The sequence below is a fragment of the Telopea speciosissima genome, chromosome 10, assembly GCF_018873765.1.
Source record: "Telopea speciosissima isolate NSW1024214 ecotype Mountain lineage chromosome 10, Tspe_v1, whole genome shotgun sequence".
NCBI classification, from domain to species: Eukaryota; Viridiplantae; Streptophyta; class Magnoliopsida; order Proteales; family Proteaceae; genus Telopea; species Telopea speciosissima.
Window position 1 is genome coordinate 44328366 of NC_057925.1, and position 23600 is coordinate 44351965.

General features: G+C 39.5%; 1 protein-coding gene across 3 annotated transcripts in view; it reads right to left on the reverse strand.

Moving 5' to 3' along the window:
- LOC122641924 (calcium permeable stress-gated cation channel 1-like) overlaps nt 1–23600 on the reverse strand; it is a 101685-nt gene that overhangs the window by 22473 nt on the left and 55612 nt on the right. For all 3 annotated transcript variants that reach the window (XM_043835260.1, XM_043835258.1, XM_043835259.1), the window contains exons 6-9: nt 18872–18991; nt 18671–18751; nt 9990–10330; nt 7575–7820 (exon numbers count right to left, since the gene is read on the reverse strand). In XM_043835260.1, coding sequence (XP_043691195.1) covers nt 7575–7820; nt 9990–10330; nt 18671–18751; nt 18872–18991 — 788 coding nt within the window. The remainder of the gene's footprint in view (nt 1–7574; nt 7821–9989; nt 10331–18670; nt 18752–18871; nt 18992–23600) is intronic.

Sequence of the window (23600 nt, forward strand, 5' to 3'; positions counted from 1 at the left end):
CAGAAATAGAGGGTTTGCGACTAGGGCCCCAAACATCAGAATGTACCAAATTAAAACAAGTACTCCTTTTATTTGAAATATGATAAGTTGAACGTGTCTGTTTGGCCAGAACACAAGCCTCACAAAAAAAGTCATCCTTAGTATGTAGGGTGACCAAACTAGGAAATAAATGAGCTAAAATTCCTAAAGGGGGGTGACCTAACCGAGAGTGCCACTGGTAAAGTTCAGATGGAAAAAAAGTGACTTTGCAGTTAAGATCACGAGTAATACTACTAATGGAAAGAAGGTTAGTAGTAAAAATAGGAATATGTAGAACAGAAGACAAGGGAAGAGAGGAAGTGCAGTTGATGAGTCCTTTTCCAGATATTGAAGAAAGGGACCCATCAGCCACTTTGACCTTATCTTTCCCAGAAATGGGAGAATATCTGTGAAACAGACTAGAGGAACCGGTCATATGATCTGTAGCTCCAGAATCTATGATCCAAGGATGGGAAGCCACAAAAGCATAATGACCTACAAATGGAATACCTGACCGGGCAAAGTGTGAACCTGAAGGAGCTGAGGAATTGGCAGTAGCTGATGTAGTAGAGGCAGCAGCAGCGGAAGTCCTGAGCATACGTAGGAGGGCCTGTAAATCATCCTGGGATAGACCAGTGTTAGTAGTAGGGCGGCTGCAGTAACAGTCTCAGTTTGATGGGCCTTGGTCTTTGTCTTTATCTTTGTCTTGGCAGCCCGTTTAGCTTCAAAATCAGCCGGTTTCCCATGAAGTTTCCAGCACTTCTCTTTGGTGTGATAGGGTTTGTGACAGTGCTCACAAACAACAGTCCCTGTAGTAGAATCACCAAGAGAAGCAGTGCCACTAGGTGCAAAAGGGGCCGGGGCAGCAACCTTGAGAGCTGATCTATCAGTAATAGGAGGGTGCAACATGGTAGCCCTACGGTTCTCCTCAGATGAAACCAATGCATAAGATTGTTCGAGTGTTGGAAAAGGCTTATGGCCCAACACTTGAACACGAATTAGATCATACTCCACATTCAAGCCAGCCAAAAAATCATAGACCTTGATCTTGTCCACATGCTTCTTATAGGAAGCAATATCAGCAACTGTAGACGGGTGGAAGTCAGAGAAGTGGTTTAATTGCTGCCACAGATCGTGAGAGTAGCATAGTACTTGGCCCGAAAGTTCACCTTGAGTGGTATGGAGGACCTTATGCCTAAGTTCATATACCTGGGCATCATTGCCAAGCTGCTCATAGGTTTCCCTGCAAGCAGCCCAAATCTGTGCAGCTGTGTCTAGAAGAAGAAAGTTATGCTGCAAATTTGTAGTCATTGAACCAATTAAGTAGGACATGAGAACACCATTATTAGCAAGCCACCTGTCCTGACCAGGGCCTGGGGCAGTAGGTTGAACACTAGTGCCATTAATATGGTTGGTGAGACCACGGCCAGCAATGGCAAAAGAGGCAAATCTAGACCATAAAAGGTAATTCGAGCCATCAAGTTTAATAGGATTTGGTGTGAAGCTGTGGTAGTCAATCTTGTGGTGACCATCGGTAGGTGGCTGATCTGAAGTAGCTGAAGAATCGAGAGAGTCACCCATACTGCCAGTAAAGAAGTCCAATAATGTCTTCAAGTGAAGGCTGAACTAACTCCAAAAAATCAAAGACAGCAGCAGTGAAGAGTCCTATATCGATAATGTCAGGGTTTTTTGATAAAACCTGAATTGCTGAAATCGATGAGGTTAATAAGGAGTCCAAAATTCTGCAGAAAAAATGGCTTCAACTGAGGTCAATTAACCCTCTATACTGGAAGAAACAGCCTGCAGAAAAATCAAGAACACTGGGCTGCAACAACTCCAAGATCGATAGGTGTCAGGGTTTTGCAAAAACCCTGTGATAGTAGGATCGATCTCAAGGAGGTCTTCAAATCAGAGATAAGAACTGAACCAATAAAAAGGAATCCTGCTGCAGTTTGTGGTCTTCAAAGGAAGGAGTTAATGCCTTGTAGTTGTTGTAGAAGCAAGCTCCAAAAAAACTGAAGATCCAATATCGCGACAGGCTTGGCGGTCCTTATCGAGCAGAATTATAGTGCATAAAAAGAGGCAATGGGGGCAGCAACTGGATCGTATGATCACCTCATCAGTGCTGCCCTATATGGGAATGGAGAACAAGGGAGAAGAAAGAGAGAACTAGAAGAGAAGAAGATCGAAAGAGAGAGGGAGAAGAAAACTGAAATTCGAAGGAGGGGTTTTGTCCCTAACTCGGAATTTGCTCTGATACCAGGTGGACAGATTTAAAATTAGGGAAAGCTTGGATGATCTATTCATCTCAAGCACTCTTTATTTATAAGAGTAATAAAACAGTAAACATCTGTACGGTAGCAATGTGGGACTAAACCACATAATACAAAACTAATAAAATAACAAAGAAAAAAGGTCCAGAATACCCCCACGGTATTTTGGCCATATATCTAACAGATCCTAAACATGCCCAACTTGGAAATAATTGGATGAAAAACTTTACTAGATAAGCCCTTAGTGAACAAATCTGCCAACTGCTCTACAGATGTGATAAAAGGGACACAAATGATGCCTTGATGAAGTGCGGATCAATCTTAATATACTTCGTCCAATCATGCTGAACTGGGTTGTGTGCAATACTAATGGCTGATTTGTTGTCACAAAAAAGTTGCATGAGAAGCTGAACAAGGACACGCATATCTTGGAGAAGACCTTGAAGCCAGAGAAGTTCACAAATACCGTGGGCCATAGACCTAAACCCAGCCTCTACACTAGAACGAGCAACCACTGCTGGTTCTTGTTGTGCCAAGTAATGAGGTTTCCATCTGATCGAAATCTCTACTCTTCCTTTCTCTCGTCTTAGCTAGCTTATATATAACTTTTCCCCCTTCTTTTATGTTTAGGTTGATATAAAGATCCTAAACATGCCCAACTTGGAAATAATTGGTTGAAAAACTTTACTAGATAAGCCCCTTAGTGAACAAATCTACCAACTGCTCTACAGATGTGATAAAAGGAACACAAATGATGCCTTGATGAAGTGACAATCAATCTCAATATGCTTCGTCCGATCATGCTGAACTGGGTTGTGTGCAATACTAATGGTTGATTTGCTGTCACAAAAAAGTTGCATGGGAAGCTGAACAGGGATACATAGATCCTGGAGAAGACCCTTAAGCCAGATAAGTTCATAAATGCTATGGGCTATAGCCCTAAACTCAACCTCTGCACTAGAACGAGCAACCACTGCTGGTTATTGCTGTGCCAACTAATTAGGTTTCCACCAACTAGAGTATGGTATCTGGGGGTGGAATGTCTATCGTCAGGAGAACCTGCCCAATCAGCATTAGTGTAAGCTTTAATGTGCAGATGATAATAAGAAGAAAAAAAACCCCTCGACAAGGAGTAGACTTTAGGTACCTCAAGATCCTATAAACAACTTCCAAGTATCCAGATATGGACCATGCATGTATTGACTGACCATACTAACAACAAATGCAATGTTTGACCTAGTATAAGAGAGATAAATCAATCTCCTAACCAATCTCTGATATCCCTCTTTATCCACAGGTTCACCATCTTTCTGCTTGAGATGAAAATTTGCCTCAAGGGGAGTATCTGCAGATTTGCACACTAACATCCCAGTGTCGGGCAAAAGGTCGAGTGTATACTTACGTTAGAAGGGAAGATACTTCGATTTGATCGTGCAACCTCAATCTCAAGGAATTATTGTAGCTTTCCTAGATCTTTAATCACAATTTTGTACCAAGGAAAGTCTTCAACTGAGCCATTTCATTAACATCACTTTTGGTAACCACGATGTCATCGACATATACAATAAGAACAGTAATCAGCTCATCATTCTCCTTGATAAACAGAGTATGATCAACATTACTCTGTTTGTAACCCACAAACATCATAGCATTATGAAAGCACCCAAACCACGCTCGAGGTGATTGTTTCAACCCATGCAATACTTGTTTTAATTTGCATGTCTTGCCATGGTTTTCGGACTAGAGAAACTAGGAGGGACATCCATGTATTTCCTCTTCAAGTTCCCCATGAAGAAATGCCTTTTTCCCATCCAATTGTCGCAGCTCCCATCCCTAGTTAACTGCACATGAGAGAATCACTCAAACAATGTTTAACTTGGCCACAAGAGCAACGGTCTTCTGGTAGTCAATGCCAAATGTCTGGGTGAAGCCCTTGGCAACCAATCGAGCCTTGTATCTGTCAATCATACCATCCATCTTCTGCTTCTTAGTAAACACCCATTTGCATCCCACAGGTTTCTTCCCCGGAGGAAGAGTGACCAAGTCCCATGTCTCATTTTTTCTAAGTGCCCTCATCTCTTCCACCATAGCAGACTTCCAGTTTGGATCAGCCAAAGCTTCCTTCCAGTGCTTAGAGATAGAGATAAATGACAAGGAAACGGAAGCATGAAAAGAAGGTGAAAGAGACTCATATGAGACTACATTGGAAATAGGGTGTAGAGTGCAAGTTCTAACAGGTTTACGAATGGCAATAGATAAATCAAGTGTAGGATCAGAAATAGGAGAAGACTTACCAGATGGAGACTGTGTAGGAGAACTTGGATTAGGAGGTGACGATTGGAGTAGCATAGTGGTAGTGGTGGTGGCTTCATCTTGCTGCCTTTCAGACTTCCAAGTGAACAAAAACATTCAATGAAACCATGGGCTTATCTTGGACAGAAGCCGTGGGCTCCCCTTGGGCTGAAACCTCCCCTTCTTTCTGGTCTGAAATCATGTCTTCTTTTAAAACCGAAACCGAATTTGGGATTGGAGCAATCAAAAGCACATCTTCCCATGAAGAGGACTCCCCATGAAAAGGTGCAACAACGGGAAAATATGCCTCATTCTCATGGAACACCACTTCGAAAAACATACGGTGAGAGGGTGGATGATAGCATTTATACCCTTTTTTAGTCGCCGAGTAGCCAAAAAAAATACAGCGGATGCCACGAGGATCAAGCTTACCACGCTGGTGATGATTATGGGCAACGCATACACAAGTAAAGACCTTCAGAGGTACAATGAAATTTAGGGAACCCATAAACAACTCCAAGGGGTAGCGAGAGTCTAGAACACAAGAAGGCATCTGATTAATGAGATATGCAGCCATAAGGACAGCCTCACTCCAATAAGGGACAGGGACGTTCATTTGAAACATCAAAGAAAGATCAACCTCCAATAAATGCCGATTCTTGCGTTCGGCCACACCGTTTTGAGCAGGGGTGTCAACTGTCAACACAACTTGTTTGATGCATGATTCCATTGTCACCGAGATATGTTTGAAGGACCCATCAACATACTCACTCCCATTATCTGTGCGTAGAATCTTGATCCTGGCATCAAACTAGGTTTTAACTATCTGCTGGAAGAGCTAGAAACAGCAGAAGACTTCACTCTTTTGGTGGAATAAGTAAATCCAAGTAACCCGTGTATGATAATCAATAAACGTAACAAGCCATCGGTATCCAGTAACAGAAACACATCGAGTAGGGCCCCACACATCAAAATGAATTAAATGAAAAGGCAACATACTTATATTATTAGAAGGGGGATAGACCGAACGAGTTTGCTTTGCAAAAATGCAAGCATCACAAAAAAAAATGGTTCGGGTTACATTTGTTAAATAAATCAGGAAAAATCTGAGCCGAATTCCCAAGAGGTGGATGACCTAGACAATGATGCCATCTATATAATAGGTTAAGGCAACTTTAGAAGAATTAGGAGGAGCTTGTGTTATCAATGCTGAGGAAGATGAGTCTACAGAATCAAGCAAGTATAAGCCATTGACCACTTTACCACTGCCAATCGTTTTCTCTGTCGCTAAGTCTTGTAAAATACAATGGGAAGGAAAAAATGTTACTTTGCAATTCAAATACCAAGTAAGGCTACAAATGGAAAGGAGATTAGTAGCAAGATTGGGCACATGCAAAACAGAGGATAAAGAGAGTAAAAGAGAGCATTTGATAAAATCCTTCTCAGAGGGAACCATCAACAACCTTAACTTTAACCTTATACCAGGGAAATACTAAAAGAAAGAATGAGATGAACCAGTCATATCATCAGTGGCCCCTGAGTCAATGATCCAAGGATTGGATGCAACAAAGACACAATGATCACAGACAGAAATACCGTTGTGGGCAAAGTGGGAATCTGAAGAGATTGGCATGAAAGTGACAACAAATGCTGATGGAGAAGAACTGGGCGGAGCAAGAAGACGGCGGAGCTGAGAAGTGTTCGGAGAAGGAACAAAGGAAAGCCGCGATCACTAGAAGTGTTCGGAGAAGTCACATCGGTGGTCACACCCGACATAGTCAATGGCCAGAGAGCAAAATCTTCAACCAAAAGGCTTCTAAAAAACAAAGGGCATAGCCAAATCAGACAAAAAATCAGAGTTTCTGGAAAAAGACAGATCTCTAAAAGGGAAAGAGAGCTCACTCAAAAAAAACATGGATTCACCAAAAAAAAACCCTCCCTCGGTGAAAGAAATTACCACCGAGGGGTGGAAAGAAAGGAGCATCGGATGGTGAGAGGCCCTAGAGACGAAGGAGGCAAATGTGGTGGGTTAAACCGAGAGAGAGAAAGGGAGGCGGAAGCGGTGGCGCTGGAGAGAGGCAGTGGCGGTGGCAGCATTGAGAGAAGGAAAAAACTAGGGTTTTGACATTTTGGGTTCGGATCCCAAGGTTGATCCTTGCTCTAATACCATGATGAAATTGAGAATAGTGGCTTGTGACATTATGTCCCCAGCCCACTTTATTTATAATAGACTAGAGAATGTTCCAGAATAGGTACAAGTACAAGAATACCCCTAAGGGATAAAATAAGACAAAATTACCCCTGTACCCAAATTACAACACAGCTAATTAAATATCTTTTCTGGATTGGAAACTTTGATTTTTTAAACGATTGTGTAAAATAGGGTGATCCCACGACGGATGGCCCCCCCCCCCCCCAAAATAAAATAAAATATATATATAAATAAATAAAGAAAAACCCCGAGGAAGTAGTAAAGCTGAACTGGGGTGGGTGTTCCTTGGGTGTTTCACATAAAATTTTATTTACACCTTGAGTCCTCAAATTAGCCTGAAGCAATACAGGCCATTAATTTGGATATTATAGTTCTTCTAGTTTAATCAAATCATTGTCAACAGTTCACATATATTTATCATCATCATTTTCACCTCCAACCAACTGATTTCCCTATCTCTAGCCTGGTCAATTGGATTCCCTCCCGTCTTTTTGGTCAATCTCTCATCAAAGCATTCTTCTAGATGCTAGGCAAAATGTGAGTGTTTTGTGTACAAAATATGCTTTGCCAACTCATTGTTAGCTGATTACCATATAATATTTTGAAAACTTCTAGGCCTCAATACATCATTGCCAATAAGATGATAAGAAGAACGACTCTATGAGATCAAAGGAAAACAGAACTAAGGCAGCTCAAACTGGTGATGATTTTCAAACCAATAAAATTAATATTCTTATGCTGTAAGAAACCAAAAAAAGAAACAAAAAAAAAGAACATACTCATTTGCTGACTGGTGGATGAAAGTATCTAATTGTTCAAATGCAGTTCCTGTGATTATGCTCCCAAGAAACACATTAACAAATATGAAAAGATAATATTTAGCTGCAGATTTCCTCTCTAAAGCTGATAGTGATATAAAGCCTTCAAATTTTGACATCATCATCAATATTGTTGGCAGAAGAATGAGGAAAATCTTTAACGCAATCCCAGGTAGAAAACCTTGGATGAGTGATTTGATGAATTTCCTGCATGAAGAATGCATGACTGTGAGTATGCATTAGTAGTAAAAGGTACTGAACAACAGAGCAAGTAACTGGTGTTTTTCTTTTGTTAGAAGTAACTAAGTATTGAAATGAAATGCAGCAGTTTCAAGATAAGTGAATCTCAACAGACCTACAAATTAGGAACTACTTTTAGGTTCTTTTTATGACTGGACTTTGAGGATTGCAAACATCAAAACCTCTGAAGTGTTAACATTCCTGGGTTGAGATGCTACAATTGATCTCTGTTTTGAGTTGGTGGATGGAGAAATTATCTGGCTCATGGAACTCAACCTTTCTGATTCTAAATTTCTGCTCTACTTCGAAATCCCAAAATTGAATCATCAAAGTCTGATTGGAGAAGTTGGATAAGGACAAAGATGGAAATTTCACTGTGAGTTCCATATTTGTTCTCCTGCTGGACACAAGAAAGAAGCCCTTTACAAACCGATCTGGGAACGGAAAATTTCCAATCAGGTATGGTTTTTTCAATAAACAGCTGTGAAGGATGCAAACTCAATGGTTGACCATGGCAGTAACATTACTAATTCTTGTTGTTTCTCTAAGACCATAGCTGTGACATTCCTAATTATTGTCATCTCTCTGAGAGGCTGATAAATCTGACTTGTTCTCAAGGTGAACATATCCTTGGGCTGTGTGGTGATCTATAACAGAGACGTTTGGTTAGGTTTGGAACTGTTCTCCAAGTTTACTTATCCTTATTGAAAACTGGAAAAGCAAAAGCTCCATATCTGAAAGGCGCTTTGGACTTTGGAGCGTATGCCCTGTGGCTATCTTATGGATCCTTTGCATAGAAAGAAACAACAGTGTTTGATGACTCCAGAACTGATAGGATGAAAGCCTTCTAGGCTTCAATTAGAACAAAATATCTAGAATCAAGTATGCCTACTTCAACTCTTAGCTGGTTTACAGTCAAAAGGAAGAGCTTACCTTGCAGAGCAGGTTTCTTTTTTATTGCCAGGTTTTGTACCTTCTGTGTGTTTTTTTTTTTTTTGGTATATTCTGCTTGTAACAAGTTGGCTCACATTGTGTAATCTTGTATCTTCTTGTGGCTCTTCACCACCTTCCTTTCAAATACAGTACTTTTCAGTATTGCTCAAATGCAAACTTCCTCCCTCCCCCCTCTTTGTGTGCGTGGGGAGGGGGGTGGAAGGGGTGACGATTAGTACAGCTAATGCTACATGGTTCACAGTCAAAAGGAAGAGCTTAGATTGCAGAGCAGGTTTCTTTTTTGTAGCCAGGTTTTATATTCTGCTTGTAAGGAGTTGGCTCACATTGTGCAATCTTATATCTGCTTGTGGCTCTCCACCACCTTCCTTTCTAATACAATACTTTTCAGTATTGCTCAAATGCAAACTTCCTTTTCTCTTGTGGGGGGGGGGGGGGGAGGAAGTGGCGACGATTAGGATAGACTGTATAGTTAATGCTACATGGTAATTAGGCATTCATACTAGTCTCTGTGAGGAGCACATGGGTCAGTGATAACTACTAGATGAGAAATTGAGATTTTGAGTAGCTACAATTGGGGTGCATGTTTGGCCTGACAAGCCTGTCCCTGTCCAAGGCCCTCCCAAAACTTTCAGGGCCTGGTTTGGGCTTTTCAGTTCTCAGTCTGGGCTAATCTAACATATATATATATATATATATATATATATATATATATATGAGATTGTCTAAGTACACTCTATAGGTGTATTTAGAACACGTGTAACCTTCTTTTGATTGCCCCTTGTCTTATTCCCAAAAGTTATTGAAGGTAGGGGTAAAAGGGATTTTCAAAATAATTTGAAAGTGGCTTATCATTATGTCATTATCTTGCACATTTTTCGAATACGCATGTGAAGTGACAGGATTTAACCTTGAAAAAAAAGTTTGTACTAAAAGGGTAAAAAAGAAAGGAGTAGAGCATTCAGGCCCAGTCCGGCCCTCCCCTTAGCCCCACAGGCTGAGGGTATCCCAGGCCGACCATGGGCCAAGCTGGGCTTAGCCGAGGCATATATATACAATACAAAACTAAAATCATGTAAAGTTCATAAGTATTTTGAGTTTCAGGAGTATAGAATTTATTCCATATTTAATGTAAAACCATGCACAGAAATAATAACTTCAGAAAGAAGCCTAAGTGAAACTCACACTTTGATTATGGGACTCAAGAATGGAGCTGCTTTCACGATTCCTTCAATATTTGCAAGGGACTGAACAAAGAGTATCGGGATCATAAAAAAGAAGGTAAGGAAGAAGAATGCAACAGCTATGATCAACCTCCGAACTGTGAGTGAAACAAATGGAATGGCCAAATTGTCCCAATAAACATCCCGGGGCTCTGGAGCCCACTCAGTCAACCATATAGTTGGGTTTCTGGATTGTTGAGTTTGAGCAGCGACAGCAGCACCCCACCGAGTTTTGAAGGAAACAAACGCTGCAGCCATAATTGACTTTGGATTGTTTCTAACACTCTCTCGTTCTGCCTCGATCTGAATACAGACCAGTGAATCCAAAATAATCAAGATCAGCTTAAATAACAATGTTCAAATTGCACGGGCATAAGAGAAAACACAATGACCAAATATATCAACACTCCATTTTAAAATACAACTCAAATCCCAACATCTGGAGCCAGTCATTCTAAACCAAAATGTAATATGAAATCTAAAATTCAATCCTAATGCTCGCAGACAAAAGAAGGGGTGGGAGGGGGGGGACTAACTGATCAAGTTCTATACTCCAGTATAAAATTTAAAAGGAAACTACACAAACACCCCCCATAAAGGGCGACTTGCATGAAAGAATCTACTAGGCCGATTTGCATTGAATTTAAAGTAGCTCTATGTCACATGTGTCACATGAATATGGATTTTGGTGTAACAACCTGAAAAATGACATGAAGCATCAGACTAATTAAAACCACCTAAGTGCCTGAAAAGATATAAAACCACCCATAATTTTTAAATATTTTGAAATTATATTGTTAGCAAAACAAGATTTGAGTGAATGGCTTGAATGATCTAATTGATCAGACAAGCCCTTTATTTATAATAAATGAAAAATTACAAAGGGGACAGAAATTCCCCTACACTAGCCGACTCTATAAGAGACAAGACTATACCTAATGAAAAAATAATTAAATTACCCCAAAATGACCAAAATACCCCCATGGTATTCTGGTGTACATATTCCAACACTCCCACTCAAGCTGGAGCATACATATATCAAAAGAAAACTCCAGCTTGAACTAATAAAAAATAAATAAATGCACTCCAACATTCTACCACTCCCCCTCAAGTTGGCGCACTAATGCCCAACTTGAACAAAATAGGAAGAAACAGAGTTGCAACAGAGTCCAGCTTGACACACTGGCGGATAGATGAAGCTCCCAAATAATGTTTGACATAATAAATCTTCAAGAACTGGAGATAATTGATCTTCAAAACCTGGACAGTCTTGATCAGCAAACCGGGACAAGAATGTTTTGCAAAGCCTGGGAAGGGTCGATCTTCAAGATAGAGAGAACCACCAACCTCAATAAAGGCAGAACACAATCTTCCAAAAAAGGCAGCTTTCAACGATCTTCAATAGCTGTCCTGTAATGAATCTCTGATCGTCATAGTGACATTAAATTTTGAAGATAAATAACTAGGGCAGCAATAGGGCAGCAAGCAGCGGAAAAACATGAATCAACTCAGCTGTAAATCCTCAAATAGGGCAGCCAAATAAGATTCCCAAAATATCTTCAATACTCTTCAATACTTCAATCTCCCCCTTATGGCAAGTTCAACCCAATAACTAAAGATACCCAATGGCAATGGTGGAAAACAAACTGATATTCAAAGTTTTGCACAAATGTTCCTGCAAGTTCTGCAATGTCTGCAAAGTTTCTGCAAGTTCTGCAATGTTTGCAAGTGAATTGTACTACAGTCTCCCCCTCACGTGTAGTAGTACACGTGGACAAATAACGGAGATGATGTAATGGATAATGGCAAAAGTATAATTTTCCAGAATTTTCCAAAGGTGCTATGGGTAATTAAAGAGGAAGGAATGACAAAATTTTACCAGAAATTTCCAAAGTTGTTACAGGGTAAATACCAAAGGTATGGGATATGGGTTATTGAAGAAGCAGTGGGTAAAAGTATTGGTTAAACCGTGGGTCAGAGAGAGGGAATAAAATAATGGAATGGCTTGTTGTATTGATAGGTAAGCCCCTCTATTTATAATAGAGGGGAAATTACAAATAGTCTAAGCTAGGCGATGTGGGACTAAAACCCACATAATCAACATAAGCTAAGTACACTTAATAACATAAAAATACCCCAAAAGGACTAGAATACCCCCACGGTATTCTGGAGTACATATATTCTAACACTCCCCCTCAAGCTGGATTATACAAATATTAAAGAAAGAAGATCCAGCTTGGACTAAAGAAAAAAGAACTCCATAACAATGCTAACACTCCCCCTCAAGTTGGCGCATACAAGGTACTAATGCCCAACTTGAATAAAATGGGAAAAGATAAGTTGTAGCAGAATCCAGCTTCAAGATGTATGCAGCTCCCAAATAAACCTTCAAGAACTTGTAAAATTAGATCTTCAAAACTTGGGCAGACTTGATTAGTATACTTTCACCAATCTTCGGCAGCTGTCTAGTGATGAATCTCGGACTGATAATCTTGAAGATAAGTGACTAGGGTAGCGAGCAGATGTATCAAGCAGCAGTAAAGAGCAAGCAACGGAAAAAAACAACCCAATTGTAGAACCTCATATAGGCAGCCAATAACCAAACATCTTCAAAATTTTAAGACCAACCTCCCCCTTATGGCAAACTCACCCCAATAACCAAGTAGATACCCATTGGCAATGGTGAAACCTCTGACCTTCTATGTTGTGCACCAAGTGTTCCTGCAAGTTCTGTTTTCTGCAATGGTTGCAGGTATACTGTATATAATCCCCCCTTCAAGTGTAGTGCACGTGGACATAAGAGAGATGATGTAAGAGATAGGGCAAAACATAATAATCCAGAATTTTCCAAGAGCTGCCAAGGGTAATGGAAAAATAAGAAATGGCAATGAATAGAATACTATTAATTTCCAAGGTGGTTATGGGTTATGCCAAAGGTATGGTTTAGGAGGTGGTGAAGAAAAAAAACAGTGGGATAATGAAGTACGGAGTAAGTAATGCAACATATAAATCTCCAACCATCTTCAAACAATCAAACAAACACTTTTGATGGAAACTCCTGCAGGGGAGAAACTCCAAACTCCAATATTCAAATCTGACAAGTATACAGATCTGATTTGAAGTAAGGAAAAGCTCCATTCGTCAAGGCTTGATCAATCTTCAAACAAGGAGGAACAAGTGTGCAAAAACCCCAATGTATAAACTCCCACATGCTTAAAAGAACAAACGAAGATATCCGGACAGCAATGGATTGTAGAAGCTCCAACAAAAATTTGGATTAGATCTCAATTAGTAACAATGCTAGGATTCAAGCTCTGGTGAGCAAGATATGAACCAGAAAAGCTTCACATAATTGAATAGGTTCGTAGTTGCAACCAAGAACCGTGGAATGCACTGTTGTAGTCCCAAATAAACTAATCTCCAGGGTAGCAGATTCGAGTCTTCAATAACGAAAGAAATTAGATCTCTAATAGTAGGAAACTCAGTTACAATAATAGGGCAACAGTCACATAAAGGTAGCAGTAACATGTCAACCGGTCATGCTTACAGAAGCCAATCAATAACACCAGCCAGGTAGGTATGAAAGCTCAAAATAACCAGCAAATATAAGATAGATAACCAGACAGATCCATAGGTAGTTGAAGCAGCCAGCCATATAGGAACAAGTAAGAAACATAGGTTGATAATTGGAGAAACCGAGCCATAAGAATGAACCTGAATTTTTCCAAAAAGAACTGATGAATGATGCTGAAATAGGGGCTGAATAATCCTCTGATGTTTATAAAACTCTCCTAAAAAAATCAGCAATAGTGGACTGCCCTAACCCTTAGATCGATTATAGTCAGGGTTTTGTAAAAAACCCTGAAAAAGGAAGATCGATTGTAGGGAAGGGGGCTTCAACAAAGTGATGATGACTTGTCAAAGGTGATGTCTTCTGGTAATAGATGCTGACCACCACTGCTGGAATGGATCTCCAGTTCGAATAACCAATCTCCTTGGTAATTGAGACTTGATCTTCACGTGGGAGAAACACCAAAAAATTGCAGAAAAATAGGGCAGCAGCTATCATGTGCAATAGACCTTCTTCAAGCAAGGAATAGTTGAAGTAGAATGTCCTTCTTGATGGTAGAAACACCTCCAAAAAACTCCAATAGCAGCAATCAACCCTAACCCTAAAATCGATATTTGTCAGGGTTTTGAAAAAACCCTGAAAAGAAGGATCGATTGGGGTTAGGGGTCTTCAAACTCTTGGAAAGAGGCTGAAACTGAGGTCGAGTGATCCTTGTAGGTGGAGTAAGCATCCCACAAAAAGGCAGAAAAAACTGAAACTTATAACCCTCATGTCGATTTGAGTCAGGGTTTTAACAGGTAACCAAAAATAGCAGGTTGAGAAGGTTTTGCTGTAGGTACAAATCCAGCCATCAGATAGTGGCCAAACTAAGGTCGATTAAGGCTGGTAGTAGTAGGAAATTATCCCTGAAAAATTAGCTGCATCTGACAAGGGAAGCCCCAAAATCGATTGGAGTCAGGGTTTTGAAAAAAAACCCTGACAAGGTGAGATCGATTTGGGGATTGTGGCTGGAAAACTTAATAAAAGATGGAGAGAAAGAAAAAAGGGAAGTTAGGTTTTGGAATAGGGCAGAATAGGGCTGGAAAAGGCTGCATAGGGTGTTCCAAAATTAGAGGATCAGTTTTCATAGAGATCTGATCTCAAAGAAAGGGAACTCCAAATCGCAGAGAAGGATCCAGCAGAATTTTAATGGAAAAATTCGAATAGAATGAAGGAGGGCAGCAACTAAATCATTGGATATTTTATTTTCCTCATTAGTGCTACCCCCTTTACATGGGTAAGAAGAAGAAACCCAGTAGGAGGAGAAAACTGAGAAAAGGGAGAAGAAGAGAGAGATCGATTGGAGGAGAAGAAGGGAGAAATATGGTTTTTTTTTTCTCTCTAACCTAGATCAGACCAGCTCTGATACCATGTTGGTTGAACCGTGGGTCAGAGAGAGGGAATAAAATAATGGAATGGCTTGTTGTATTGATAGGTAAGCCCCTCTATTTATAATAGAGGGGAAATTACAAATCTTCTAAGCTAGGCAATGTGGGACTAAAACCCACATAACCGACATAAGCAAAGTACACTTAATAACATAAAAATACCCCAAAAGGACCAGAATACCCCCACGATATTCTGGAGTACATATATTCTAACAAAAAGAGTCATGGAGCAATGCAATATATCAATCTTCAACCTTCTTCAATCGATCAAACAAACTTCTGAGATGGAAACTCCTGCAGAGCAGAATCGAACACCAACCTCCAATGATCATATTTGATTTAAATAAGAAAAAACAAATGTGATTTGTAACAAAGGAAAGGCTCCAATCTTCAAGACTTGATCGATCTTCAAACAAGGAAGAACTAGTATGCAAAAAAACTCCAATCTATAATCTCCCAGATGCTGGATAGAACTAATGAAAATATTTGGGCAGAATCGATGTAATAACCTTTCAGAAAACTTGGATCAGACCTGAATTAGGGAATAAGGCTTGGATCAATCTCCCAGAGTAAGCTGTATATAAACCTGTAGAAAAGCTTCACACAACTGAATAGATTTGAAGTCGCAACCAATAACCATGGAACAAACTGTTGTAATCCCAAATAGAAACTGATCTCCAGAGTAGTAGATTCGACTCTTCAACAAGGTGAAAGAACTTCGATCTCTAATAGTAGGTAGACTCAGTCTCAAGACCAGGGCAGCAGTAGTCCTCATGAAGGCAGCAGTAACATCTTAACCAGTCATGCTTACATAAGCCAATCAAAAGAACCAAAAAGTGATGAATTAAAGCTCAATAGAACCAGCTCATAGAAGACAAATAACTCAGCAGATCCAGCAAGAATTGATACAGCCAGCCACAGAGGAACCAGAAAAATATAGATTGATAGTTGGAGAAATCGACCAAAAAGAAGAAACCTGAATTTTTTCAAAAGAATTCCTTGAATGATGCTGATATTAGGGTCGAGTGCTTCTCTGGTATGTATAAGACTCCCCTCAAAATATTAGCAAGATAGGACAACCCTAACCCTAAGATCGATTAGAGTCAGGGTTTTGGAAAACCCTGAAAGTGAGATCGATATAGGGAAAGGGGGCTTCAATTGTTGATGTAGACTTGCAATAGATGCTGATCAGAACTGCTAGAATGGGACTCCAATGCGAACAACCAATCTCCAGTAATAATGAGACTTGATCTTCAAGAGGGAAAGACACCAAAAATTTGCAGAAAAATAAGGCGGCAGCTATGGTAGAAACACCTCCAAAAAATTACAGCAGCAGCAAGCAGCCCTAACCCAAAAATCGATATGTGCCGGAGAGATCGATTAGGGTTAGGGGTCTTCAAATAATTGGTAAGGTCTAGATAGATGCTGGTTAAGGTTGCAGATGAAGCTCCAACAATGGAAAATCAGCCCTCAATAGTAATAGGGATCTGATCTTCAAAAATTCTGGAAAACTCCAACATCGCAGAGATGGTTCCAGCAGCTATTGAGCAGAAATTAGGTTATGAAAAAAAGGATTAGTTGGTTGGAGGGCAGCAACTAAATCATTGGATCACCTCATTAATGCTGCCCTCTTACCAGTATGAGGAAAAAAAAAAAACAGAATAAGTAGAAGCCGAGAGAGAGAAAGGAGGGAGAAAGTGATAGGAAAAAATTTTTTTCTTTCCTGTAACTCTAGATCAGATTAGGAGGCTCTGATACCATGTTATCAAAACACGATTTGAATGAATGGCTTGAATGATCTAATTGATCAGACAGGGAAAATTACAAAGGGGACAGAAATACCCCTACACAGCTACACTAGCTGAATTTATAAGAGACAAGGCTATACCTAATGAAATAATAATTAAACTACCCCCAAAAGGTGTACATATTGCAACATATATGAACATCATAATAAAAATCATTCTACAAATCTTATAAAAAATATCAAGTATTTTTTGTTTATGTTCTCTCTTGAAAAAAAAAAAAAAAAAGAGGGAAAAAATGATTACAACAATATATCAATTATTTATTCCCCTTAGAGCCATAACTATAGTAGAATAAGGAAATCCCCCCGATCTGTCTACACCAGCTTCACTATACTACTCTAACTAAAATTGTGTCAAAGATGGATTTGGCTCCTATTTTGAAATGCTTGGTAAACATAATTGATGTGATCCCAAGCTCAATAAACCCTGATTATGGGTTGCTATGGGCCCATAGGTAATCAAACACTTCAAGTTTTAAAGAGCAGTGGAAAACTCGTAAATACTGATGACCTTTTAGGCCAATCAGGGATGAAATAGGAATTAAAATTTCAAGAGAGGATACTTCTGAAATTTACATTTAGGGAGGAGAATGAATGGAATAAAGCAAGGATTAATGGGCTTAGCTGTAAATAAAAATATTACAGTTAAATACATAGTGAGAGGTTGATGAACCGCTCGACCAAGAGCAGAGTGGTAAACCAGGGTAGGTTCAAGTGGTCGAACTCATCAAGGAACACACTGATCAGGCCAAGACTTCAGGGGGAGGTCAGATTCTTGAGGACCAGTTGATTTCAGCAAGCACTCGAAGGATCGAGCAACTTCAAAGAAAACCTGCAGTAAGATAGCACTTTGTTCTAGTTGAAGGTAAGTTCGCACAACAGAAACTGTTTTCAGGGTCAAGCACTTTGAGTCGCCCGAGAGTGATGAACTGACACCCAAAATTTCAGGGTAAACCAACTTTTTATGATGAGGCGGGTAAGCCACTCAAACTCAACTTCTATACTACCGTTAGCAGGGAAAAAGAAAAAAACAGAAGATAATAAAAATAGAAAGGAAAACAAAGAGAAGGGTAATGGAACAGGAATACCTAGGAGAATGACAAGAACTGAATAGATTCAAAGAGAGGGGAGAGGTTTGCACACCCGCAGCTCTTGCCAGCCAACGACGTAAACTCAAATTTGATTCATTCCAATCTGAATATTATGATGCTTTAAATTAATATGAAGACTTGTAACAAAAAGTAAACCTATTCAAACTCAATGACTGAAGTACAGTTTGAATCAAACTCCACAACCCTATCTCCTACAACTCTATCAATATGATAAAAGGAATAAAGAAAATTACCAAAAAAAATCCTAAATAACTCTTCGTATAACTGCATCAATAATGGTAGCCAAAAAGGACCATTTGTGGGAGAACATATATCAGGAGGATTCATCATATTTGAGCTTGGAGATTCATGTATAACTGCATCAATAATGATAGTCAAAAAGGATCATTTGAGGGAGAAGAGCATATATCAGGAGGATTCATCATATTTGAGCTTAGAGATTCATGCCATACAGGACCTAAATTAGCTAGAGAAATAGTAGCTTTAGGAGATAACCGATAATACCATGCATCAATATATGGACACTGAATCACTGTGAGCCATAAACAATGAGCTGAAGTAGGAAATTAAGGCAGTTATCCCAACCTATCCCAACCAATCCCAAATAATTAAAAGATGACATAATGGCATAAAATTAAAATTATGATCATCAGGGTTTATTTCCTGGGGGAAAAAAATGGGTTTTTACAGAAGAGCTAAAGATATTATCATTGCATGGGTGCTTACATCTTTTGATAATTGATCAGTCTTAGTTGTGTAAAAATCAATTGCATCCACTCTTTCTCCCCGAAGACCAAGAAAACCAGTCTGTTCAATGAATCAAGAAACAATTTCAAAAGTGAGAAAAAACATAGTACCAACATAAACAATAAATACACGTCTTAAAATTACAAGACATTCCAAGTAACTACAAAAATATAACCATACCTTCATAGATGGCTTCTTAGATTTATTTCTAGAATATTTGAGCTGATAGTAATCTAACCAGTTCTGCATCTGCTTCTTCTTTTTAACTAATTTGGCAAGTTTGTTTGCATCATAAACAACCTGAATGCAATTCTCAGATTAAGAATGAGAGCATAAAGCATCTTCTCCTCCTTGATAACATATATTTAAAATATGTAACTGCTTGTACTTGTACAAATATTACACTAAAGAGAAAAGTATGTGAATTATGTTTAGTGGCTTCATATGATTCGCTTTGCTGTTATCTAGACCACATGAATATTTGATAAATAAGACTTTAGAATTGTTCAGGAAGCACTCATTTGCCACAAGACTCCATGTATCTTATGGACTTGGAGATAAAAATTGTGCATCCATGATGGCTGTCTTCAACTAATACGTTCTTTACATCTTAGGAATTTCACTTAGTATTTCTTTTTGGTGGCTGTCGTCAACTAATTTGTTCACTCAGTATTTCTTTTTGGTGGGTTACTCTCCAATATCATTATATGATGGAGACATGCACTCAGCTATAGCTTTGAGCCATTATCACATAATGTTCCCTACAACTCTTCTCAAAATATCCATGGCTGAGGGAGAGCTAGAGAGATCAGGATGCAAAAATATTCTAACATGGTGTAATCCCATTCACAGGCAATGCAAAACAATTTTGCACCACATACAATAAAATTAATAATGTAACTACAACATAACAAACATTTTTATGTCAACTATCAATATATCTGATTAAACTTATCCAATCAGCACTATCTCTTTATCTTCTTGTGACTAAAGATTTGGATTATTGAAACTGGGTGTAACAACAATGTTAAGACAATTCATGATGCATGGCATTTTTGGCCCAAGACCAAGCACAGCTGTGGGTTAAGCTGGCCAAGCCTAGGCCTGCGACTTTCTTTACTGGTGGGGCCCTCGTAGGCTAGCCCAAGAAGCCACTAGAATATTTTAATGTGTCTTTTAGTATTCTCAAATGTATTAATGTAACATTTAAAATCCCTAGACTAGAAGTTTAAGAGTTAAAGTCTAAGATTTTAATACATTATTGGTATTAGTTTCTAGGGTGAGTTATAAGTCTAGGGAGTCCAATAGTTATGTGCTAAAAAGTAATTTTCTTGGAGTTAGTTTCTAGGCATTTATATAGTTAAGACTTACTTTTTCTTTAAATACTACTTTTGTAGCCAACGAATGTAACAGTGAGATTGAATTGAAGATTGAAAACTGAAGCCTTTAACCAAAGTAGTGCATTGAGCACCTTTTCCCTCTCACTTTATTTGGTGAGTTATATCTCTCCCCCATATTTTCTTCCTCTTATCTTCTTTAACTTTCAACCTATCATCTTCTTCTTCTCTATTTGAATTTGACCCATCATCTTCCACTTGACCCATCACTTTTCCTCATCCCTACCCCTTTGCTTCCCCTACTCTCCATCCTCTTTCAGCCCTCAATAATCAGATTTAAATCAAATGCTCATTGTAGGACAAATCCTGGTGTGCTAGTCCTCCCAAATTGCACCAAATTGGTATCAAAGCCAGAGTGGCCACTTTGATGTTGTGTATCACATTCTCAGATATTTGAAGTCTTCTCCAGGGAAAGGACTGTTGTATGCAAGGCGCAATCACTTGAGAGTGGAAGGCTTCCTTGATGCCGATTAGGCTAGATCCATTATAGACAGGAGATCTACCTCAGGCTATTGTACCTTTGTGGGAGGTAATTTGGTTACATGGAGAAGCAAAAAATAGCATGTCGTAGCCAGATCCAATGCAGAGGCAGAATTTAGAGCTATGGCTCATGGAGTGTGTGAACTCATATGGTTGAAAAGGCTTGTTCAGGAACTGAGATTTGACACTGAAGGCCCTATGAGACTCTACTATGATAACAAGGCAGCCATTAGTATTGCCCATTATCCAGTGCAACATGACAGGACCAAGCACATTGAAGTGGATCGACACTTTATCAAGGAAAAGATAAACTCAGGCTGCATTTGTACTCCTTTTGTGAAGACCGGTGACTAACTAGCGGATATCTTCACCAAGGCTCTGACCTCTGTTCAGTTTGATACTCTCCTGTGCAAGTTGGGAATGCATGACATTTATTCTCCAACTTGAGGGGGAGTGTTAGTGTTGTTAGAACTCATGTGATAAGGGTAGTTTGGGAACTAGTTTTATATCTAGTTGCTCTATTGTGTATTTTCTACTTTTTACTTTTCTTACCTTTTACCTCCTTAGGGAGGTGTATGTAATATTCTCGAAGTCTATTAATGAAGTAATATAGGTGGTGAGCTATCTCTCACAACACACATTCTACCGAAATATTATTCTCCTTCTTCTCTCTTGTCTCCTTCTTCCTCCTCCAATTTCTTCCTCCTCTCTTACTCACTTTCTTAACCTAAAATCCAACTGATTCGTGTTCAAGTGTTGGGCCATTCTCCATTTCCCACACTTGAACAGTCCTATGCCTTGGTCTCTTCTAAAGAAAACCGTAGGGCTGCTATGATGCACCCTCCTATTACTGACCAATCAGCCCTCCAGACTGTTGCCCCAGCTACTCTGCACCTGTTGGAAAATTTTCTCTTGGTGATTCTACTATAGGCACTGTTACTTGTAAGCACTATCACAAGCCCTACCACACCAAAGAGAAATGTTGGAAGCTTCACGGGAAACTAGCTGACCTTGAAGCAAAATGGGCTGCCAAGAAAAAAATTAAAGAACAAGGCTCATCACACTGAGACTGTTACCATAGCCCCTGCTACTGACATTGGTCAATTCCAAGATGATCTACAGGCATTCCTACGTGTGCTAAGGTCTTTTACTACTGCTACTTCTACTACATGAGCTACTGCCAATTCCTCTGCTCCTTCAGATTCACATTTTGTCCGGTCAGGTATTTCATTTGGTGGTCATTGTGCTTCAGTAGCTTCCCATCCTTGGATCATAGATTCTGGAGCTACATATCACATTAATGGTTCCTCTAGCTTTTTCCATCACTATTCTCCCACGTCTAGGAATGACAAAGTCAAGGTAGCTGATGGTTCCATTTCCTCCATCTCTGGAAAATGAATCATCAACTGTACTTCCTCTCTTCCTTTGTCTTCTATTTTGCGCATTCCTAATTTTACTACTAACCTCTTTTCCATTAGTAGTATTACTCGTGATCTTAACTGCAAAGTAACATTTTTTCCTTCCCATTGTGTTTTTCAAGATTTGGTCTCTGGGAAGGCGATTGGATTGGGTAAAGTGTACGGTGGATTGTACCTGCTTGATGATGGTTGTCTTACTCCACCACCAGTACCTTCTTCGCCACACCAGGACTCTTTGGTCTCTTCGGAACTTTACCAATGACACTCTAGATTAGGTCACCCTCCATTAGGAATTTTAGCTCATTTATTTCCTACTTAGTCAAAAATTGTAATAAGGAGGATTTTTTTTGTGAGGCTTGTGTTCTGGCCATACAGACTCATTTAACTTATTCTATTTCAAATAAAAGGAGTTGTTCTTGTTTTCATTTGGTGCATTCTGATGTTTGGGGTCCTAGTCGCATAACTTCTCTTTCTGGTCATCGTTGGTTTGTTTTATTTATTGATTGTCACTCTCGAAACACATGAGTCTATCTTATGCACACTAAAATCAAGTTTTTTCATGTTTTTAGCATTTTCATAAAATGGTCTAAACTCAGTTCCAGGCTACTCTCAAAATTTTGAAAAGTGATAACAGAACCGAGTATAAGGAATATCAATTTCAAAAATACCTTGCTGATCATGGCATTATTCACCAGACTAGTTGCGTTGAAACCCCAGCCCAAAATGGTGTGGCTGAAAGGAAGATCCACCACTTATTAGAAGTGGCAAGAGCATTGATGTTTACTCGATCTCACTGCAGCCTATCTCATTAATCGGTTACCTACTCGGGTTCTTGACTCTAGTAGTCCGACTGAGGTTTTACATGGGAATTCCTCCTTTGTGGTTTCACCAAAGGTGTTTTGCTGTGTGTGTTATGCTAGGGATACAAAATCTCCTGGCAAACTTGAACTCCGTCGGTTACGATGTATCAAAATCTCCTGTTAAACTTGAACCCTATGGGTTACGATGTATCTTTTTGGGTTATTCTCTAACCCAGAAAGGTTACAAATGTTACCATCCCCCTACCCGTCGTACTCTGGTTAGTATGGATTTAATTTTTTATGAAAGCCTTTTATGCTATCCTTCACCACATCTTCAAGGGGAGAGTTCTAGTGAAGATGTGTTGACCTTTGAGGTTCCTCCTCTTTTATCTCCTCATTGTGATGAGGCTGCCCCTACTTTAGCTGCTGTCCCTACTTTGGCTGCTGCCCCTACTTTAGCTGCTGCTCCTACTTTGGCTGCTGTCCCTTCATCCAAAGGGAATCCTATACGAGGGGAGATCATGGAAAATAGTGGTGGTAATGTTCTTATTCAGGGGGAGTTAACTCCAGTCCAGAGAACCATTGGTGAATTTCATAAGAGAATTGACAACTCCAACATTATCACCTATAAAGAAAGAATGTTCCAGAAAAGGGCAGCTTCAATCCACTGTAGCACTAATACTTATCCAGTTGCCGACTCAGGATTAAGATCCTACTTCTCTTGGTAAGATTTCTTCCAACCTACCTATTTCTCATTGCAAAGGTACTAGGACTTGCACTCAGCATCCCATATCTCGTTTTGTTTCTTATAGTT